The sequence below is a fragment of the Rhamphochromis sp. 'chilingali' genome (genome assembly GCF_963969265.1).
Source record: "Rhamphochromis sp. 'chilingali' genome assembly, chromosome: 1".
NCBI lineage: Eukaryota > Metazoa > Chordata > Actinopteri > Cichliformes > Cichlidae > Rhamphochromis > Rhamphochromis sp. 'chilingali'.
In genome coordinates, this window is record NC_137929.1 from 56,962,141 (window position 1) to 56,985,528 (window position 23,388).

Sequence of the window (23,388 nt, forward strand, 5' to 3'; positions counted from 1 at the left end):
GTAAGCATTGAGCCAAATTTACTAATGCCAACATATTAAAAGAACAATATTTATCTCTTATGTATAATACATCTATATATCCACTGTCAGAGATACTTGTCTTTGAGTGAAGATTTAAGGTGATAGGAAATATAAATAACTGCAACTTGAATCTTTACTGAAGCTCAGTATTTGACACAGTTCAAGTTCACTGCTGTAATAAATCATAATTAATATAATAACTTTAATATTGGCCATATTATATTTACATTACCACAGTGAGATGATTTTAGTCTCATGAACAACATCAGCTAATTGTTATTTACTAACTAATCTTGAAATGACTGCTCAGTACAGAAATGAAGCCCAACAATCATGTTTTACAGTCCTGTGGTCTCAGCCTCAGATACTCAACTAATCAAAGTGATGTCATAAAAAATGAATGAACAAAAAAACATTTTTTCTCCTTCATTTCTGTCGAACAATGCTGTATGAAATGTTTCTCGCGGTTAGATCAATGGTTGCTAGGCAACCCGAGCAGCGCAGTTCATGCATTTATTACTTCTACACTGGATTACTGTAATTCATTATTATCAGGATGTCCTAAAAACTCCCCGAAAAGCCTTCAGTTGATACAGCAAGAGCACATACAGTGTGTGTGTTGCATTGTTTACATGAATGTGTGTGTTTCCTCTACTGATGAAGAGGATGCCGTACGGAAAAACTAGAGGATTACAGATGATTTTTCTCAGCAATAACACCTGAGTCTCTGTGATGCTGGAACTTTTATTGCAGACAAAAACAAAATCATAGAAACAGGCAGTATATGCAGTACGTGCAGTATATCCAGTAAATCTGATAGATTTAACTGTCTAAGCTGTTTAAACACAGATTTTATATCTAGCATAAAGAACAACAGAGGATCGTGAAGTCCATATTTCAGCCTTTGTTGCTTATCCGCCAGTATTGCTGCTGCTCTGCAGAGGGATAAAGTTCAGGCTTCCTCCCACCACCAGATAGCCCTGCAATAAAAGGCAGTAACAGGTAGTATTGGGTACAAACAGGCTACATCTTACTGAGTGGTAGCAGTTAGTTCAGAAATTCCAGATTTCTGGACGTTGAATTTTCAGATTTTGTCCAGATGAGCAGAATCAACTTTCTGGGATTTCCTAACCTAGATGATTGAGCATTGATCAAAATCAAACTGATATTCATCATGGAACCTCAGATGAATAAATGATGACTCAGCATGTTTTTACTGTGATAGTTTTAGTGTGGTGTAGAGGACTGTTGAATGTTTTGCACGTTAGTGTTCAGCCAGAAGGAAATCAAAGTCACTCACTTCCTCAAATTGGGGCTTTGCATCAACGAAGCTCAGGTCAATAGGAAGAGGGATGGGTATTCCTTCAAGAAACCACTCTACACACACACACACACACACACACACACACACACACACACACACACACACAGTTCAAACTGTAATAAAATATCAGCAGAATCAGGTGAGTTTGTATCATTTTGTATGTTAGTGCTTACTGTCCACGAAGTACAAAATGGCTTTAGCAGCACCAACCTGCACAGACAGACACACACACTTGTTATTATCATGTCTACTACTATGGAGAAATGGCTGTAATCTACTAGAGCATTGTCTTCTTACCACAATTTTTCCAATGATCTTTTGAGTTTCAACATTACATCTGAAAAAGTTTCACTGTAAATTATTACAATATACAATAGTACAGAGTACAAATGAATATACAGAGTGTACCATAACGTATGTGAGTGTGTATTTGTGTTCTTACTTTGGTGTTTTAACGACCGGAATGAGGCGGTTTGCTTCGAATTTGACATTCATATCAAGTTTGCAGGACTACAGAAAAACAAAGTTTGATCATTTCTGCATATGTGGTTGAGTCACACTTCCAAGTAACTCGCATTCAAACTCTGTGGTAGCTTCAGCCAGCTCAAACAGGGGTTTCCATATAGATATTCACAACAGAAAGAGTCTGACAGTAGGCTGTTACAGCTGTGTGAGTTGTCAATTTTTTACATTTAGTCAAACTTTCACAGTAAAACCATCAGAGCTCTCTTTGAGCTGCTCTTTTCTGCAGAGCATCATGGATGTTCAGACACATGTCAATGGGTCATACTGAATGAATCTTAGAAGGCTGATTTGCAGTAGCTTATGAATGTGTTTCTGTCTGATGTATGCTCTTTCTCATTACTTTTAACTTCAAGGAGTGTTGTATAACTCTTTTATTGTTGTGGTTTGGTAAGTAGTAACATCAGGCTGCAGTGAGTGATAAAGTAGTGTCAAGGTTAGCTAACCTACTATCTCTATATTGGTTGTGTTTTGTACCCAGCTCTTACAGTAAACCTGCAGATAAAGTCTGATGCGGAGTTAATACCAGCACAGAGTTTGCTTATTTGTTAAACGCGGCATCTGCATATGTGCTCACCACAAGAACACTTTGTTGACCCTCAGATTGTGTTTCAATATCCACAGTGGCAGAGAGTCCAGCCTTACTGATTTGAATGATTGGAGCCTCAGTCAGCTTCACTTTCAAAAGACCCTATGTATATTATAAAAATGTTGTTAACAGTTTATTTTTCATGTAATGATGTTTGATGATGAATGAAGTTTAAGGTGAAATATATTTGAATCTCTAACAAATTTTTTGTAGAGTTTAGTACCGGTTGAATTCCCACAGCTCCCAGGAGAAGATTAACCATGCTTCTCAGGCCTTCAAGCTGTAGAGAAAAAGATAGGAGGAAATCAGAAGAGAGCTTGGACCTTTGTTAACATCCATCCATCCATCCATTCGCTTCCGCTTATCCTTTTCAGGGTCGCGGGGGGCGCTGGAGCCTTTCCCAGCTGTCATAGGGCGAGAGGCGGGGTACACCCTGGACAGGTCGCCAGTCTGTCGCAGGGCTAACACACAAGGACAGACAACCATTCACACTCACATTGACTCGCACATTCACACCTAGTGGCAATTTGGATTATCCAATTAACCTATCCCCACAAGCTGCATGTCTTTGGACGGTGGGAGGAAGCCGGAGTACCCGGAGGGACCCACGCAAACACGGGGAGAACATGCAAACAGAAAACAAACAGAAAGACCCCGGCCTGATGGTGGAATTGAACTCAGGACCTTCTTGCTGTGTGGCAATAGTGCTAACCACCGTGCCACCGTGCTGCCCCCCTTTGTTAACATATTTGTGTGGTATTACTGCTTTGACTAAAGAAATGGATCCTTAAAAAAAGGGCAGAAATCCTCCACAATGAGTTTTGGTCAGCCATTTGTAAATATACTATATTGCCAAAATTCATCCATCCAAATCATTGAATTGAGGTATTCCAATCCATTCGTGAAATTGCGTCACGAATTGGGAACAACAGAAACAGCTACAGACCTCCAAATGTCATGTGGCCTTCAGATTAGCTCAAGAACAGTGTGTAGACAGTTTGATGAAAGGGTTTAATGGCCATGAGCTGGATCCAAGCCTTACTTCACAAAGCACAAAGCATCAAATGCAGTCGTGTAAAGTATTGATCGATCATCGCCAGTAATGGGAATAATGGTGTTTGTTGTGGAAGTTTACTAACAAAGGCTGCAGACAAGATGAGCCGTTAAAAAACCAACACCTTTATTTCCCATGCATGAGGAGAGACGTCAGTCAGGGTGCACTGAGGCTACGTCCACACTAATGCGTTTTGGTTTGAAAACTCAGCCTTTTCTCTTTTGACCTCCCGTCCACACTGAGGGACGGGAGGTCCCTCAGTGTTTTTCCTCGCGTTTTCGAGAGCGTTTCCGAAATGCTCTCGAAAACGCATACATTTCAAAACGGAGGTGTCCCGTCGCAGTGTGGTCACTCGAAAACACAGACTTTCTAAAACAATGACGCATTTTAGTCATGTGATGCAGTCATGTGACCAATTAACCCAAGATAGCGGAGTGCATTATACAGCAGCTGTTTTGATTGCTCTCAATTTTGACTGCCCTGAAAAAGATTAATATCAGTTTGTACATGCTCCAGATAGCTTTTCTTCAAATTCTTTAAATCTCACTCGCTTTTGCGCATGCGCCGGACTGGAACGTAAGCGTTTTCGGCCGTTTCAATGTGGACGCACAACTTTGTGAAAACGACTGAAAACGCTAGTGGAGACGTGGAGCGTTTTCAGACAAAAAAACGCCGTTTTCAAATCTATCCGGGCTAGTGTGGACGTAGCCTGAAAGTTGTCTCTAACAATGAACAGTTCAGGTCCTCTTTAAAACCATTGCAGTACAAAAGCTTTCACAGTTATCGCTCATACCTTGGATCTAACAGAGGATTCTACTACCTGTGGAGCTGATCCCCGCACGCTGGTTCCTTCCTCTGTGAATGCCCCCCACCACCTTCCTGAGATAAACTCGCCCGGCTGAATACTATAGTTACGTTTATTGTCTGAGGACAGCACTAGCAAACGCTCTACTTGCCTCCAACCCCCCCCCCCCAAAATGAAACAAAAAACACCCCTTTCCTATTGGTGGAAAAATGTACTATGTGGACCAATCAAAAATGATATGGCAACATGGCATTTGGTTGTTTAGGAACAGGGGGGAAGTTTTACGAATGACAGCAGCGAAAGAGCGAAAGAAAGAGAGAGAGCAAGTTTTGAGATGTGAGAGATTTGTGACGTTTAGCGTGTTTAGAGTGTCTAGTAGTAGATCGTTTTGTTTTGTGTGTCAAAACAATGAATGGACTGCTGAATGTCACAGTTGCTGCCAAAAAGCCACCAAAGGCAGATTACAGCGTAAACGCTGTCTCCAGGGGCAAAAGGGAGGAGTGATACATCTCCTGCTGTCAGGCCTGCAGGTATCAGGCTTGTAATGTTTTCCTCTGTTTTATTGTGGACAGAAATTATTTTTTGGAGTGGCACAAATAATTTGTTTGACTTCTTTTTTGATGCAGAACACCTGATTGTTCTGTAAATAGTTCTATCTAAAGGTTCTATCAGGTGTTTATTAGCTTTTCTCACCTTTGGAACGTTAACTTCAAATGGTCCCGATTTGTAGATTGCCATGGCGGCCCCATTGAAGAAGAACTCAGAGATGCCCACATAGACCATATGGTTAGTCTCTGTGAAAACTGGTTCTATGCCTGCCTTTATTGAATTAGTGTCCACATCCTTCCCGTGTACAAACATTAAGCCCTGAAACACACACAAAATGATGATCTTTACAGAGTAGAAACAGAAACAAGCAAAATAAAACCTCGAAGTCATAAAATCATCAAGGTGATCTGCCCAAGAATCTCAACGCAAAAGATGATTTCATTGTATCACATTACTATTAACCCAGATGCTAAGATTCTTTCCAACAGACTTAATGTTGTCCAGCAGGGAAACAACTGATGGTGGCATTTGTTTAACCTGGTGTCCACTGATAATTTTATCTGATTTGTGTGAGATTTTTTATTAGATGTCAAATTTTCAACTTCACAACAGCTGGCATCAAGAAAACCGAACATGCCAGGGTCACTACACCTTAAAGTGCTCTGATTTCTAACCAGGTGTTAATGTCTGTAGGGTTATGTTCAGTCAGAATAATTTAGTGTTTCTCTATATTACCTTGAAAGACATATCAAGGCTCCTCGATGTCACTGCAATATCACTGCTCAGGGAGTAGTCCAGGTCTAATTGGCGGCCTTCATGCACAGTCCTTATCATGGACAAGTCCTTCAGCTTGTTATTTATCATAGGCTGAAGAGCAGGACAGATCTACAGACACACAAACACTTGTGAACCACACAGATGTTATAAGATCTGCAAAAACCAGATTAGTACTGAAAAAGGAAAAAAAAAGTCTAATATGGGTTCACAGTAGTTCAGGAGGAGAGCAGTTCATTCACTAATTAGATGGTTGGCTATTCAATCCCTAGCTTCGCTGGTCTCCACGGGGGTTGGCAGTCCTTACACATTTGGCTGTCACTTGGTGTTCGCTCTCTCTGCGGTAGAGTATCATGTTCTATTCCTGTTTCAAAACACGGTGGTGTTTTTGAGTAGCTTATCTGCATAGCAATTAACAAAACTTTTAGATAACTTATTTTTTCATAGTATAATCTTCATTTGAAGCACACTCTCTGTGTACTCACTCCCACCTGGGCCTTACACACACAAACCACCTGCAACTCAACACCTCAAAGACTAAGGAACTGGTTGTGGACTTCGGGAGGTCTAGAGCAGGTCCACTGCCGGTTCAGATAGAGGGGGAGGAGGTGGAGGTGGTCAACAAGTACAAGTACCTCGGACTGTGGGTGGAAAATAAACTGGACTGGTCATGCAACACAGAGTACCTGTATAAAAAATTCCAAAGCCGACTGTACTTCCTCAGGAGGCTGAGGTCTTTTAACATCTGCAGGAAGCTCCTGAGGATGTTTTACCAGTCGGTGGTTGCTGGAGTACTTTTCTATGCTGTGGTGTGCTGGGGGAGCAGCACAGCAAAGAAGGACTCATCAAGGCTGGAGAAACTGATCAGGAGGGCTAGCTCTGTGGTCGGCATGAAGCTGGACACTCTGGTGACAGTGGCAGAGAAAAGGACATTAAAGAAACTGATGGACATTATGGACAATGCCAGGCATCCTCTGCACACGGCCATTAACAACCAGAAGAGTCTGTTCAGTGACAGGTTGCTTCTCCCAAAGACAAGAACTAACAGACTTAAAAACTCCTTTGCCCCACACGCCATCAGACTGTTTAACTCCTCTCTGGAGGGGAGAGGGAGGGGAAACAGGAGGACAAAGGAGGGGGGAACAACTAAGCTGTAGTGCCTCTGCACCTCACTGTACAATACCTTTTGTGCAATACTTTTGTAAATAGTCAATGGTGCAAATAGACCTCAATACTTGAAATGTGCAATTCACTTGTATTTTTATTTTTTATTTTTTATTCCTATTTATTCTATTTATCCCCTTCGTATATTTTATTTATATTGTCTCTGTATTTATATATATATGTGTGTGTGTGTGTGTGTGTGTGTGTGTGTGTGTGTGTGTGTGTGTGTGTGTGTGTGTGTGTGTGTGTGTGTGTGTGTGTGTATATAATATTCTGCAACTCTGTAACTTCTGTCGGTGCTGTGCTTTTTTGGAAATCGAATTTCCCAGAGGAACCCACCCGAGGGATTAATAAAGTTCTATCTAATCTAATTTAATCTAATCTTACACAGAGTTTCTGTCTGATTTCTCAGACGTTTTATCTGATTTAGTTCTCAGCTCAGATAAAATAATTATTGTGAGTGATTTTAACATCCATGTATGCTAAAAATGACAGCCTCAACATGACATTTAATCTGTTATTAGACTCAATTGGCTTCTCTCAAAATGTAAAAGAATAACAATAAAAATTTGACCTCCTCACTACGTACGACTCTGTAGCTCCTGTGAAAACTAAGGCCTCAAATCAGAAGTACCTGACTCCGTGATATAATTCTCAAACACGTAGCCTAAAGCAAATAACTCGTAAGCTGGAGAGGAAATGGCGTGTCACAAATTTAGAGGATCATCATTTAGCCTGGAGAAATAGTTTGCTGCTTTATAAGAAAGCCCTCCGCAAAGCCAGAACATCTTACTATTCATCACTGATTGAAGAAAATAAGAACAACCCCAGGTTTCTCTTCAGCACTGTAGTCAGGCTGACAAAAAGTCAGAGCTCTTTTGAGCCAAACATCCCTTTAACGTTAACTAGTAACTAGTAACTTTCATTACCATTGATATTTGTTTAGACTCTTTTTCTCCAATTGATCTTTCTGAGTTAACTTCAATAATTACTTCCTCCAAACCTTCAACGTGTCTTTTAGACCCCATTCCTACAAAACTGCTCAAAGAAGTCCTGCCATTAATTAATTCTTCGATCTTAAATATGATCAACCTATCTCTAATGATCGGCTATGTACCACAGGCCTTCAAGCTGGCTGTAGTTAAACCTTTATTCAAAAAGCCATCTCTAGACCCAGCAGTCTTAGCTAATTATAGGCCAATCTCCAACCTTCCTTTCATATCAAACATCCTTGAAAGAGTAGTTGTCAAACAGCTAACAGATCATCTGCAGAGGAATGGTTTATTTGAAGAGTTTCAGTCAGGTTTCAGAGCTCAGCACAGCACAGAAACAGCTTTAGTGAAGGTTACAAATGATCTTCTTATGGCCTCTGACAGTGGACTCATCTCTGTGCTTGTCCTGCTAGACCTTAGTGCAGCGTTCGATACTGTCGACCATAATATCCTATTAGAGCGATTAGAACATGCTGTAGGTATTACAGGTACTGCACTGCAGTGGTTTGTAGAGTCCTCTTCACACACTGAGGTTAATTATGCACTGTAAACCCGAATGTTCAAAGTAATTAAATAGATTAAGTAGTGTATACTCAAAGTCTTTAAAAAGTTCTGTTAACTTAAATATGTCAAGTTCGTGTAACATGTTCTTCTTTTTGAGTAAATGAAACTAATAATATTTGATTGAATTGAACTATTTCTATATTAAGTAAGCATCACTTAAAATCATAACTTAAGCACAACGTAACACAGTTAAGTTAGGACATATAAGAATGGTAAAGTCCTGTTATTTTTGTTGTTTCAAGTAGGTAGGATTTAATAATAAACTTAATTTATGTAGCACATGCTAAAATACAATAAAATCTCAAAGTGTTTCACCAAATAAGTAAAATCAAATATTCTTAAATGCATTAGTGGAAGACAAAATGTATTTATTTTAATATTCATTGTTTTATCAATGTATCCTACATATATATTTTTAATTTTTTCCGTAAGTGTTGAGCAGCTGCAGGAATCAATTTTTATTCCGAGTTAATCTCTGATTCACCCTCCGAAGCGGAAGGCGGCGCTAATGAGCATTAATACGAAACACAGAAGAAGTAAAGGTATATGGGCGGGAACAGCACCAAAGAGGCAACACGGACGACTGGAGAAAGTTGGACCTAACGGCAGCAACTAGCATCACTGGACTTACAGTAAGTTTTCAATGTTGATATTAGTTTATTGTTAAAATACGAATATTTAGTTGTATTTTGGGTGCGTTTCGAAAAGAATAGCAGAAATGTCGGTCCGTGTTTTTTATGTGCTTTGCTGCTCTCCCCGAAGGAAACTTTGCACTTGCAGAGCTAGCATTAAGTTGTTGTAATGAGGGTCGCAGGCTGTTTAAAAAGTTAGATACTACTTGCTCTAGAGGTGGCGCCCGGTCGCCTAGTATGAAACAAAGTGTTTTAATCTCTCTAAATTTTTAAACCCCCTCTCATGACTCAGAATAGTTGGGTCCAAACAAGCCTGTTGTCCCTGCAGTTACACAGCGGAGATGCCTGTCTGCAGTGAGAGTGCTTTCAAGCCGTTTTCTTGTTAGAAATGCTATATTTTAAACTATATGTGCAGGGTTAGGGTTGTGAAGGAGTGAAGGAGCTCTTGGACCTCTGGCCTGCTCTAAAAATGGAGTCTGAGGTAATATGGATCAGCTCTCTTTAAAATGAAAATTGTAATTCTTACTCATGTGGCAGCTTTTTGCTGCTTTATAAAGATGTGCGAGATTCTTCAAATTGAACTGTATTGTCCTTCTGCTGTAGTTGTATGCAGAGTTTCAGCGGATTACAAATCAGAACCTGCCCAATACATTCTAAGCTGAACTTGACCACCATCTTCCTCGACTGATGACCTTATTCAGACAGAAAGCATCAAAAACTGGGAAGACAGCAGATGCCCTGGCTGAAATTCTAAGAATTCACAATGAACAGGTAATAATAGATTGTTACACATTTCATAGGTTGAACCAGTGGAACATTGGACAGGTTCAATGATTTAAATGAGCTTTTTGAATTTTGCTATTACTCCACTTTGTGTTTGCTATTTGTCTGACTGTATTAAAGATGTGAACAGGTTATTTGTGGACATATGTTCTGATTTGACTGTTGTTGTTCAGTAAACTCACCAGTATATACAATTCTGTTTTTATCTGAAAATAGGAAATCCATGATATCCACACCAAGCGCACTACCGTTCTCCACGCCTTTCCTGTCTATCTGCGTGAGGATGTCTCTGGATTTTTCAGAACCTGCACTGTGAGTGTCCTTAAGTATCTAACAGATACTACTGTGTATATAAACAGTGCATCAAAGTACAAACATGTATTTTGATGCACTGTTTGGACTTACCTTTGTTTAGTCTACCCATACGGTTTCCATGTATGGTCTTTTCTGTCTCCTCACTACGAATGAACTGAATTGGTGTTTTGTTGAAAGTGATAAGATGTTTAGTAAAACATTTTCCTGTGTATTTCCTTTAGCTTAGTTTCAGTCTATCTCACACCACTTGATTCTCTGGTGAATTAGCTGATTTATGTGTGCAGAACATGGATCTTCTGTTTTTCACCTCTTACAGTGAGACTCAGGTCTCCCTTGTAAAAGAGGTATTGGATCTCAATGGGAGTTGGTAAAATAAGAAATTATATGTCGTCTGTTGTATTTCTTGGGTTAGATTGTGATTAGTATCTCTTTTTCATTAATTCAGGACGAATCTGATGAGTTGGAGCTTGATGGTGTTGAAGTGGCCCTCTTCACTGTCATCAGTGACCATGACACGACAAGTCCAGTTCACTACCAACCTGTGAAAATCTCTGTCGTCATTGAAAGGGATGCCGTGTTCAGTCTCCCCAGATTTGGTGAAGCTTTCCTGGTAATGTTTGGACTGATCTATGCACCTCAGCTACCCCAAAGCCCTGACCAACACTTTAGAATTTACTCAAAAGATTTTACTTGGTCTAGAAAGTGGTAAACTGTCACCCAGGTTACAGGCCCTCAAGAATGACTTGGTTATGTAGGAACTCATCTGAAAGAAGAATGCAGGGTGAAGCATTATAAAAGGCTAGTTCAAAGTTCTCTCGTTTTATCTAAATAATGCCTCAAAACATTATTGCATTACTCTACAGGTGTTCAGCCAATAGGTCCAAACTATACAACGTGCCTTTGTTCTCATTAACATAATGCAAAGCAACACTAATGTTTTGTATGTTTTAATGTTTTTCGTAATACTATTTCCAAAACATTGTGGGCTGCGCAAGATGACCTAAATTTCACTGTTTGATACTGGTTAATGTAAAACAAATAGCATTGTAATTCACTCAAATTGCTGCCCTGTTGCCTTATTCAGATATTAGCCAGAGAGCCAAAAGCACATTTTGATATTATTAATTATTATTTGGCATTATTTTTCATTACTCTGACAGTTTTCCTGACTAAACAAATTTTGGTCTACTTATTTTAATTTATAAATGTTTTTGTTAATTATTTTTAATTTATTAAATTTTTTTTTTTAATATATTTAATTTCAACATAGTGCTAAAAGGGAGCAGGCAAGATACTGTTCAATGGCAGATACTTATGACTTTTGCATATTAAGTTACCGATACTCAGTGTAATTGAGGCAATCAATTGCCTCAAAAATTTAAAGTTTTGGGTCACATGTTTTTAAGTATCAAGTAGTCAACATATTTGACTAACGTGTACTTAAAATAATGACAACACAAACTAATAAACATTTGAGTTTTGTTAACATAAAAATGTTGTGGTTGTGTACTTATTTTTTATAAGTTCTGTGAACTTATTTCTTTGAATTTGTAAACTTGAAACTTTAAGTCATATTAACTGCAAATATTTGAGTTGACCGTTCTCAAAGGATACAAGTACCATGTAATCCAAACTTTTATGTTCTGGAAAATTTTGACTTTTGAGTTGATCAACTCAAAAAAAATTGAGGCAATCGATTGTCTCAATTTTTTTGAGTTCTGGTAACTTATTCGGGTTTACAGTGTGGAGTTCCACAGGGTTCAGTGCTAGGACCAATTCTGTTTACATTATACATGCTTCCCTTAGGCAGCATCATTAGAAGACATAGCATACATTTTCACTGCTATGCTGATGACACCCAGCTCTATCTGTCCATGAAGCCAGATAACACACACCAATTAGTTAAACTGCAGGAATGTCTTAAAGACATAAAGACCTGGATGGCCGCTAACTTTCTGCTTCTTAATTCAGATAAAACTGAGGTTATTGTACTCGGCCCTGAAAATCTTAGAAATATGGTATCTAACCAGATTCTTACTCTGGATGGCATTACCTTGGCCTCCAGTAACGCTGTGAGAAACCTTGGAGTCATTTTTGACCAGGACATGTCCTTCAACGCACATATTAAACAAATATGTAAGACTGCTTTCTTCCATTTGCACAACATCTCTAAAATTAGAAATATCCTGTCTCAGAGTGACGCTGAAAAACTAGTTCATGCATTTATTACTTCCAGGCTGGACTACTGTAATTCATTATTATCAGGATGTCCTAAAAACTCACCGAAAAGCCTTCAGCTAATCCAAAATGCTGCAGCAAGAGTACTGACAGGGACTAGAAAGAGAGAGCATATTTCTCCTGTTTTGGCTTCCCTTCATTGGCTTCCTGTTAAATCCAGAATTGAATTCAAAATCCTGCTCCTCACATACAAGGTCTTAAATAATCAGGCCCCATCTTATCTTAATGACCTTGTAGTACCATATCACCCTATTAGAGCACTTCGCTCTCGCTCTGCAGGCCTACTTGTTGTTCCTAGAGTATTTAAAAGTAGAATGGGAGGGAGAGCCTTCAGTTTTCAGGCCCCTCTTCTGTGGAACCAGCTTCCAGTTTGGATTCGGGAGACAGACACTATCTCTACTTTTAAGATCAGGCTTAAAACTTTCCTTTTTGCTAAAGCATATAGTTAGGGCTGCACCAGGTGACCATGAATCCTCCCTTAGTTATGCTGCAATAGACGTAGGCTGCCGGGGGATTCCCACGATGCATTGAGTTTTTCCTTTCCAGTCACCTTTCTCACTCACTATGTATTAACAGACATCTCTGCATTGAATCATATCTGTTATTAACCTCTGTCTCTCTTCCACAGCATGTCTTTTATCCTGTCTTCCTTCTCTCACCCCAACCGGTCGCAGCAGATGGCCCCGCCCCTCCCTGAGCCTGGTTCTGCTGGAGGTTTCTTCCTGTTAAAAGGGAGTTTTTCCTTCCCACTGTCGCCAAAGTGCTGCTCATAGGGGGTCATATGATTGTTGGGTTTTTCTCTGTATCTATTATTGTGTGATCTACTGTACAATATAAAGCACCTTGAGGCGACTGTTGTTGTGATTTGGCGCTATATAAATAAGTAAGACTGAATAGGATTGAATTGAGTAGAGTGCTCTGGAACGCACACAGAGTCTTTGCAGACTACTAAGGATCAGACCTCTATCATTATGCAATTGATTATATACCTCTAAGCATATATGATTATATCTTTCTAAGCATCAATGATAATCCAACAATATAAACCTGACATTTCCACCCTGTATTGTCATTTAATAAGCCTATGTAGTTTATATAATCTTAGCTCTACACCACTTGTAAACATGCTCAGTGCATGCTTCATTTCATACACAGGTATTAGCCTTGGCATCCATATGATTGTTGGGTTTTTCTCTGTATGTATTATTGCAGGATCTACTGTACAACAGTTGCCTTGAGGTGATTTGGTACTATATAAATTGAATTGAATTGAATTGAATTGAATTGAATTGAATTGAATTGAATTGAATTGAATTGAAGTGAATTGAATTGAATATTTGGAAAAATAAATTATAAGTATTTAACTGAAGGATATTTTATTTGTGTTAGTTCTTTTATTTAACTTGTAGTTCTAAATTGGAAGATTATCCTGATCTTGAAATATAAAATTAAAATTAGATTTTATTATTTTTCGTCCTCACAATAAGCGTCACACCCATTAAAACGCCGTGCATTTATCGAGACTTCCAACTCCAGGTAGGCCAAGTATGGAGAATTGTAAGAAAAGAAAAATATCTGAAGAAAATAGAACATTTAATGATGCCTGGGCAGATTTATTTGCATTTACTTCTGACAAGAGTGGCCTACCAGTATGCTGAATTTTTGGATTGTCGATCTTCAGAGCTTGGTACGCGGTGTCCTTTTCGAGTTTTTCTTTGACTTTTAACCTATAGTTTCTTGTCTTTTTATTAAAGTGAACTGAGGATGCACCAGTAGCCGTGGGACCTTCAGTGGTGGCTCGTTTTCCCCACTTCCTTTGTTGTACAGTGCCTGGTGTATAGACTAGACTTTTTGTATGGTTTTCTTTTGGTCCTTAGCTACTGGTAAGTCTAGTTTCATGTATAGTTTTATGTAATCCAGGACAGTTATAGGACAGGCTGTGCCACAGTCAGCTTTTATTGTTTCATCCTTTGATTTATTTTATAAATACAAATGCAGAGATTGACATTGGAGCCAATCTGCCTCATTGGTGCATCCTTTAACTTGTGCAAACTTTTTAAGAAGATTTTATTTCCTGGGGGGGGGGTGAAAATCCCCTAGGTGGCATTGCCATTTTATTATTTTATATATATTTTATATAACCCTTACTACTTGGGTTGCTGCATTTAGTAAATATCTCCCAAAAGCTTGGGTTGCCTGACAGATCTACCATTCATATCTGTGTAGGTAGTGTTTATCCTAAGCAGCACACTCCACGGGTTTCATTCAGACTGGCTTAAGCTGTGTTTCAGTTGGAACTGACCTTCTTTTTGAAGAAATGCTTGGCCACCCTTATGAATAAGTCCAAAACCTTCCTGAAAAACAAACAAATTTCAGAAATCCTATCATCCATCAGCAGGACTGGTCTAACAGACTGTTGATCCGCCAGCTGATGTTTCATGTTTCCCTGAGGATTAAGTCGAGAAACCGATCCTAAGTCATATTCTTGCTTTGATTTATTAACAAATAGCTGACATTTCAATCAGCCTCAGCTACAACAGCTGGATGGTGTTTTCGCAGAGAAAGAGTATTCCGACTAAATAAAAATTCATTTTTAAATTTGTTTGATTCACAGAGAAGTAGGAAGCCCCTGTTCTTAGTCTTGTTACCCTATGAAGCCAGTGGACTTTGTTTTGATGGTATCGGCACTGATTTTGCAGTCCTCTTTTCGTATTTCAACATTCAGGTGTCCTTTTGGGTTTTGGTTCATTCTCACTAGGATCATGGCTCTCACACCTTCTCCAGTGAAGATTGTCGTACCTTTGTCAATCCTGTATAGGAAAAGACAAAGAGAGGGCTGACATTTTTTTTCTTTTTGTGATGTTAATGCAAACACCAATTACACTGTAGATTGGATGATATTTTTTTCTTTGTTGTTGTTGTTGTTTTTTCAATGCTCCTGTCACATCTGAGATCTGAGGAGACTCTCCTCAACAACATCAAATCATCTCAGCATGAATGTTCTGCGTTTATTAAACCAATCTAGTGCGAGTGCCATAAAAGCAGATACAGTGTGTGTGTAATACAGAGATAAAAATGTATATTCATTAGGGGTGCAACGATAGTCGTATCAATATTGAACCGTTCGATACAGTGCTTTCGGTTCGGTACGCATATGTATCGAACAATACAAAATTTGTAATTTATTTTATCAACTTTCCTTCTGACGATGCTGTCTGTGTTGAGCGCTCAGTGAATCTGCGTTCGACTACTCCGCCTAGGGTCGACAGTGCAGCCTAGGCGGAGTAGTCGAACGCAGATTCACTGAGCGCTCAACACAGACAGCATCGTCAGAAGGAAGAGCGCAGGGCAAGCTAGCGAGACAGAAGTTAAGCTCTCCTTACAACATGGACCTCCCCCACTCTCATTCAGATCTGGCGTTTGGAATTATTTTGGTTTTCATGTGACGTATGACCCTGAAGGTAAGCGAGTCATGCACTAAAGTAAAACAGTATGTTGGATGTGCCATGCAATGCTCAATTACATGGGTGGGAGCTAGCGTGTTAGCGCAGTTAGCTCGTTAACGTGTTGGCCGTCTAGCCCCATGCACGGAGCGATCGGCGGTAGCTCGTTAACGGAGATTTGCCGTGTTGTGGAGTTAAGGTCATTTCAACGAGATTAACCTGAAAGCACTAGTGGGAACACAACGAATATGACTGCACATTTACGCCGACACCATCCTAGTGCAAAGACAAGTGGAAGCAGAAAAAAAACAAGCAAGCATGCGACTAACTTTAGCCGAGTCATTTAGACAGCCGTTAGCACATGATTCTCCTTATATGTTTAATATGCTGCTGAGAATATAGCCCAGAAGAAGCGGATAGTATAGCTTTTATTTTGGAAAGAGACATTTCTCTGTAATAAACTCTCTTTTCCAAAGATGAGTGATTCCTCAATCAGATACAGGGCTTGCAATATCGCTAGCCCGACGTCCCGGAGCTAGCGATCTTTTCAGTCGGCTACCAAAATCTATCTCTGCCCTGCCCGTCGGGCTATTGTAGGAAGGAAAAATATATGTCAATGCTTTTGCATTCTTTCGGAAATGTAGCTGGGTAATTATGTCATTGGCATCGGTGAGCCACTGTCAATATGTGACATATTGAAATCGCGTTTGAATTTGTGCTTGTTTTTTTGCTTTCACTTTGCAATCCCGCGAACTGTGTATAGAGAGCGACAGCACTGATCTGTGAGTGATGATAATTTGTGCACCAATTCCTCTGACATCGTCTTATTAATTGTTAGCTTACTACGCAAACATGACAAGTGAAATCTCCCGCAGCAAGCTTAAACATGTGAGAGGTTGATCGCGCAGAGAATCGCTGAGCTTATGTGAGTGCGTGTGTAAAAGCAGCAGGATTTATATTTGACTACAATGACCTGGATGACTGAGAACCTTCACAGACAGATATATATTTTAGTTCTGCTGAGCCAAATAAGACAGGTCAGGGTGAAGAAGTGACAGCCAAAGAAAAGCTTACCACAAAACGGAGAAGTTATGACAAATCAGACTATAAGGCAAAAAGAAAGTGCAGCTTTATGGTTTCATGGACAAAATTATTTCTGTGGCTGCAATATGACGAGCTAAATAACCAGGGCTGCACATAAGTGGTCCGCAGGTGCGCATTCGCTGTCAAAATAAAAAACACGCACAAGGGTTAGGGTTAAATTTAAAAACTGTACTTTTGAGTTAAAATATATATTTATAATTTTAATAAATGACCAATTAAAAAGGCATGAACATTTTTTTGTATCGAAAAAATATCGAACCGTGACACCAAAGTATCGAACCGAACCGTGAATTTTGTGTATCGTTGCACCCCTAATATTCATGTGGCACACCACATAAAATCAGGGGCAAAAAAGACTAAAAGCTCTGCATTCATACAGAGATACTTAAAGATAAAATCTGCATGTCCAGCTTAGAGGAGACCCCATTATCAACTAAAATTAAACTACATGACTCTCCATGTTAAACCATGTTAAAGTAATGAATGTTGCTGTAAATATACTGTTGTTGTCTTCAGAGACTGTATCAAAGAGCATAATTTTCTTGACTATTAACAATGCTGAAGGTTTTCTGCAGGCAGAATCTGATTAGCTCTACATTGTTTGCACACATCAGACATAAAATGAGAGGTTTAAGAGCATTTACACTGTTGTAGTTGTACGTACTTGAACTCCTTAAAAAAATGCACATTTTTTTCTCGTTGAAGTTCTAGAGCAAAGTTCAGGTCCTTGATTTCAAACTGGAGACCAATGTTTTGCTGAAATTTTAAATCCACCTGAGTAGGATCAACTTGTAGTTTAGTAAGGGTCACGCTGTGAGGAGGATAAAAATATATTGTACTATAAAATACTTAATAACATGTATTAACCATAAATTAACACATTTACATTTTCAAATTAAAATGAAGAAACAAAATAATAATAACCCATAGAAACAATAACTTATTTTTACCTTTTGATTAGCAAATCTTTTTTTTCTATTTGGAACTGCTGGTTAACCAGCCCCTTTAAGTACATCAGACCAAGATCCTTCACTGCAAAACACAGTAAATGTACTACAACTTCATATGCTGGTGATACAGCAAAGACATATTAAATAGTAAAATAGTCTTTTCTACATATTAAAAAATGATAAAGGAAACCTACCAAAGATTGAAGGGCCAGAATCTGATGAAGCTAACATCATAAATTAAAGTGCTAATCGCAAAAAAATTACTAGTATTTATTTTAATAATAAATAATAGTATAATAACAAAGCAATTGATAATCAATGGCATTCCACTGCTGATGGTTGACTCGCCAAGTATATCATATCTGATATATCAGTTTTGTGGGTTTTTTAAACTTCTACGTCATCAGTGTGACTCACCGAAATAGCACAATACAGTTTTTAGCATGAACATTTGCAATAAATTGTATTTGTAATGCCAGATGTAGCAAATATGATACAAATGAAAATTCATATATACAAAATAATATTTAATTATTTTCTTAATTCTTAAAATTCTCAATAAAGTCTATTTTCAAAAAAATTGAACTTTTCTGGCAAGTATTTCACAGTTCAGGCTTTAAATGGTTAAAAGGTATAAGTGTTTATTGTGTTAGTGCAGCTCTTACAGACCTTACCTTTTTCCGTGATTCGTACTTTGATGCCGGGGGGAGGGGCAGCAGTGTCAGAGGAAATCAAAGACACCAAGAAGAAGAAGTAAACCAAACTGGACTTCATCCTGTGCCAAAAACCTGAATCATCAGAAGCAAAATGGAGCCAGGTTATTCTGACAGAATTATGTGTTCAGCGCTGAGAACAGCCATAAAAAGTAAGCTAAAGTATGCCCAAAGTCAAATCATCCAGTTAAACTTTCAGTAAAACTTTATCTAAATAGAACCAACTGAAAACAATATTTTCAGATAGTTATATATTTATTATTGGAGAAAAGATTCAATATCCTGCCTGAATTAATCATTTGTTTTTTTTGTTTTTTTACTTAATCTAAACAGCCACAAACACAACATCCTGAAGGCTTTGTTTGTTAATTATTCATAATCCAACGTCACTGCTCAGGTAGTAGCCCATGTGGTGCAGATTTGAAGATATAAACATGCTTAATAACTCATCATTCAGGATGACTGAAACATTTCACCTGGTACAACTAATGAAAAAAAATGTGGGGAGTTTCAGCTTTAATTCAGTGAGCTGAACAAAAAGATTGCATGTAAGTGTGAGGAACTAAAGCATTTTCAACACAGTCTGTGACCCAGCATTTTGAGTTTATTTTATATTTTTGATTTTCCTATATTAAGTTTGTGATAATATTAAGTTCCTGTCTTATTATTTAGTAAGCGTTTAGATGAGTTTTATTCTTGTTTTTGTTTCGTCGATTTCTCCTGTTTATGAGTCTTTCCTGTCTTCTGTTAAAGTCTGTCTTGTCCTCTGTTTCAACCGTTCATTCAATTTCAACATGGATATCTCAAGCCCTGCTTAGAGCTGGGCGATATGAGATTTTTTCATATCACGATATGTTTTTTTCATTTCAGGCGATAACGATATCTATTACGATATAAGCCACATAACTATATTTGTAAGATTTAAATGTGCCGTTGCTCACAAGTAAAATGTGAAATAATCAGCAGCTTGTTTTTATTTAAATATTTATTTCCCATAATAAGTTCAACAGGGTAGATGTACTTAAGGAACATGAGACTTTTTCAGATAAATAAAGGCAAATATTGCAAACTACACAAAAGGCAGCCGCTAAAGCGTTTAAGTTTCAAAATAGAACAAACGAAACAGACTAAATTGTCAATTCCACTTAGAAACAAAATATTAATTCTAAAAATAAATCTTAGTTTGTTTTACAGAAGAACAGACAAAAATGACTAACTGTAACAATATCAAATAAACTGAGAACTAAAAGGAAATTCTCAATCTCTCCTTGTTGTATAGCTGAGCTTTTCAAACAGTTTTAACAGTTACTTTAGTCTGACAAAAGCTGAATGACGAATTAGCGCTTCCAGTCAGAGACTGAGGCTACGTCCACACGTACACGGGTATTTTTGAAAACGGAGATTTTCCGTTTTCGTTTTAAAAAATAATCCCGTCCACACATAAAGGCAGAAATGAAGGAAAACGCTGCTATGAACATGCCAAAGCAGCAGGTGGCGCTAGATTCCTAACCGTGCAGAAATGTTGGCCAATCAGAAGTCTAGAAGCCTCGGTGGGAAAAAGTAAACAAAGCTGGGGCATAGAAGCAGAACCGAGTCGTATGTGTGGAGGGACAGTAACTGTGTGTATATGTAAGCATTTAAACACTGCAGAGAGTAGAATTAACAGTAACAGTATTGTAGAAATTCATTTCACCGAAACAATAACGTGGCACACAGTGTGACGCATGCACCAGTTTATTGTATTTCCAGACTTGCTTTCGGCACAATTTACAGTGCACGCTACTCTGTTTTTTGTCAGACTTGAAATAGCCGAAATACCTTCACACTACGGAACTTCTATGGCTCTTCCGTTCGACAATCTCTCCGGCGTTGGAACCATCATCTGTTTTCTCTTCGGTCACGCTCGGTTGATTTTTCTAGTCGGCACACTCATTTCCTCCATTACGCGCTGGCTCCATTACCCGCTGGCTGCTTCCCAAACAAACACACGTGCGGCTTGGCACTTGTGCTGTACGTAACAAGTCATGCGACGTGACGCTGCGGCTGTGATTGGTTCGGCTCTGCGCTACTTAATTTGGATTGGCTGGCCTTTTTTTTTTTTTTTAAGAGGACAAGAGCGGCGAGGTCTATCGCGATAGCTTAATTTCTCTATCGAGTAAAAGTTATATCGCGATACATATCATTATCGTTCTATCGCCCAGCTCTAGCCCTGCTGCAGGTACATCCACCGAGGGCTCAGGCGAAACTTCAATACCGACGACACTAACTCAATAGTGTCCATCTGGTCAAGAACTCGTCGTCCTTCAGGGAAGACTGACCGGGCTGTTGACCACAATGTGCTGGCCCACCTAGTTAGGTCAGCTCTCATAACTGGTATTACCCACTCTTACCTTAACACTGGAATTGCTCATTCGTCTTTGAAAACTGCTTATGTTATTTCAATTCTCAAAAAGCCTGGTGCAGATCCCAATAATTTTGATAACCTTCGCCTTATATCAAATCTCCCCTTTATTTTGAAAATCCTTAAGAAAGTTCTTGCCTGCCAGCTTCACTCATACCTCAATGACCATCTCTATGAACAATTTCAATATGAATCCCCCCCCCCCCCCCCCCCCCCCCCCATTCTAGTACAGAAACTGCTTTGTTAAGGATTACTAATGACCTTCTGATGGCAGCTGATTGTGGTCTTTCAACCATTCTCATTGCTCTCCCCAACAAGCCCCATATTACCCAATTTCTTCAACAGCTCCACTAATTGCCCATAGAAGCTAGGATAAATTTTAAAAATGTATTTCTCACATTTAAGTGCATCCATAACCTTGCCCCTGCTTATCTGTGTGATCTTCTTCATATCACCACTGTTTCCCGCTCTCTCAGATCTTCATCTGCCATTAATCTTGTTGTTCCTTCTGCTCGTCTTATCACAATGGGGAACAGAGCCTTCGGTCACTTTGCTCCTCGGCTTTGGAAATCACTTCATTCAGTCATAAGAAATATAGACTCGCTTACTTTATTTAAATCACAGCTCAAAACACATCTGTTCAAAACACTCTGGAAGGCACACAGAGTCTTTGCAGACTACTAAGGATCAGACATCCTATCAATACTCAGTCGATTATACAGTATACCTCTAAGCATATATGAGTATATGTATCTAAGCATAAATGACAATCCAACAATATAAACCTAACAAGCTCTTTTCTGACAGAGAATCTGGACTCTGACTGAGATATGGACCTAACAGTATCCTTTTCTCTCAATGGAAATGCAGTAAAAGGCAATTATTTCATGTAAGAATGAAGAAAAGAGTTCAACTGATGCTGAGTGTTACATTTTGACTTTCACAGCTGGTGTTACCTAACATCATGACAAAGCTTAATTTTATCATTATGTCATAGAAAGAATGAATATGGGTACATTTATATGGAACAATAACAGAAGTGTAAATGTAGCAGCTCTAGAAATTCCTGGTCTTCAAGAAGTTTGACACTCACAGAGTGTATTTTAATACACGTAATATATAGTTTTTAAATATATATTTTTTACCTCAAATTGTCTGAAAAAGCCAAAGCAGGTCAAGATGAAACAAAAACATGTAAATTAAAAAACATCTCTTAAAGTTTAATGGTACTTTATTTCAGCTTGTTTTATTTCTCATTATTATAGGTGTTGTGTCTCTATGAGTGGTCTAGAGTTTGAAGTTGTGTGTGTGTCCACATCAGGTTTTAAAAACTGATCTGATTTAGCTTTTACATAACACATAGTACATTGAACAATTTTTTTTTTTTTTACAGAAGTCTTGATCAACAAAACTCATATGGTTTTACTATTTCTAGTATTTTTTTACTATGTTTTTAAAGTAATTTTAACTATATTAAAAAAAAACAACCTTGCTTTATTCTTAGAGACAAGTTAAAAATAAAGCCACCTCCATTAATTCTTCAAACAGAATAGAAAAAAGAGCAAGAAGTGTTACCTGTTGCTGTCGTTTGCAGAGTCTCCAGCAGCTGATCAGAAATTCCCCAAACCCCCTGATACTTATACAGGCATTTTCCTGTGCATACTAGAGTAAGCACCTGCAGCTTTATGACCCTCAACAGTTTGACTAAAGAAAGATATGATGTCTGTGGGATCACTGCATCATTCCAGTACATTCAAATTCCAGCTGCTGCTACTCTGGCTGTAGTTCAACAATTTACATACTGGATATGCGATATCGCTTACTACTTTAACTGTTCAGTTACACAGCTGGTGTTAGCTAACTAACACTAATATGGAAGTTCCTCCATACCAAAGTATACAAGCATTCTGCTTAGTTAGAGCCATGAAACAATTTGGTTTTAAGCAATTAATGAGTAATGTATGTAATGAAGTATGGTTATTTAAAATAAGACATGAACCCACGCATTTTCATTTCATACAGCCATAATGACAGTTGCAGGTATATTACTTTTTGTAGTAAAGCTGTTTGTAATTGTAATTGTCCAGAACTGAAGAAGTTTCTCTGATGAGAAGTCCAGTCACTTTTCTTTCCAAGCTCCTTAGACTACGATGACCTGGATGACAGAACCTTCACAGACATAGTCATTTTAGTATCTCCCTTTTACCATATCACCAGTCTCCTGCACTATTATACAAATTAAAAACTTTAGCACTCTTAGTGACAAGCTTATCTTCATGCTGACATGCCAATAAATTACTATAGGAGATACCATGTATTTGTCTATTCAAATGTGAAGATAGCTGCATTCTGCAACAGTTAGTAAGTAATTTATTTCATTACAAGATATTTAGGTATTTTACATTAGTTGAATGTATTTTGTCCAGAGAAAGTTGAAAGATGTCACCATGT

The 23,388-nt window shown here is 38.4% G+C and overlaps 2 protein-coding genes across 2 annotated transcripts in view; one reads left to right on the forward strand and one right to left on the reverse strand.

The window, feature by feature from the left end:
* Positions 1-932: 932 nt before the first annotated feature.
* LOC308409181 (phospholipid transfer protein-like) overlaps positions 933-23,388 on the reverse strand; it is a gene marked incomplete at both ends in the record, with an annotated part of 36,427 nt that continues 13,971 nt past the window's right edge. Inside the window, 14 exons of the mRNA XM_080901752.1 lie at positions 933-1,001; positions 1,322-1,398; positions 1,519-1,555; positions 1,643-1,682; positions 1,788-1,855; positions 2,445-2,558; positions 2,680-2,736; positions 5,009-5,182; positions 5,600-5,749; positions 14,629-14,680; positions 14,975-15,136; positions 17,538-17,684; positions 17,824-17,905; positions 18,498-18,611. Of these exons, the coding sequence (XP_080757878.1) occupies positions 933-1,001; positions 1,322-1,398; positions 1,519-1,555; positions 1,643-1,682; positions 1,788-1,855; positions 2,445-2,558; positions 2,680-2,736; positions 5,009-5,182; positions 5,600-5,749; positions 14,629-14,680; positions 14,975-15,136; positions 17,538-17,684; positions 17,824-17,905; positions 18,498-18,611 (1,343 nt within the window). The remainder of the gene's footprint in view (positions 1,002-1,321; positions 1,399-1,518; positions 1,556-1,642; positions 1,683-1,787; positions 1,856-2,444; positions 2,559-2,679; positions 2,737-5,008; positions 5,183-5,599; positions 5,750-14,628; positions 14,681-14,974; positions 15,137-17,537; positions 17,685-17,823; positions 17,906-18,497; positions 18,612-23,388) is intronic.
* Positions 8,911-13,068, forward strand: LOC308406876 (uncharacterized protein). Its single transcript, XM_080898151.1, has 6 exons — positions 8,911-8,990; positions 9,406-9,471; positions 9,594-9,761; positions 9,990-10,085; positions 10,534-10,698; positions 12,955-13,068. The coding sequence occupies exons 3-6, from the start codon at positions 9,678-9,680 to the stop codon at positions 13,021-13,023; spliced, it is 414 nt and encodes a 137-aa protein (XP_080754277.1). The 5' UTR covers positions 8,911-8,990; positions 9,406-9,471; positions 9,594-9,677; the 3' UTR covers positions 13,024-13,068.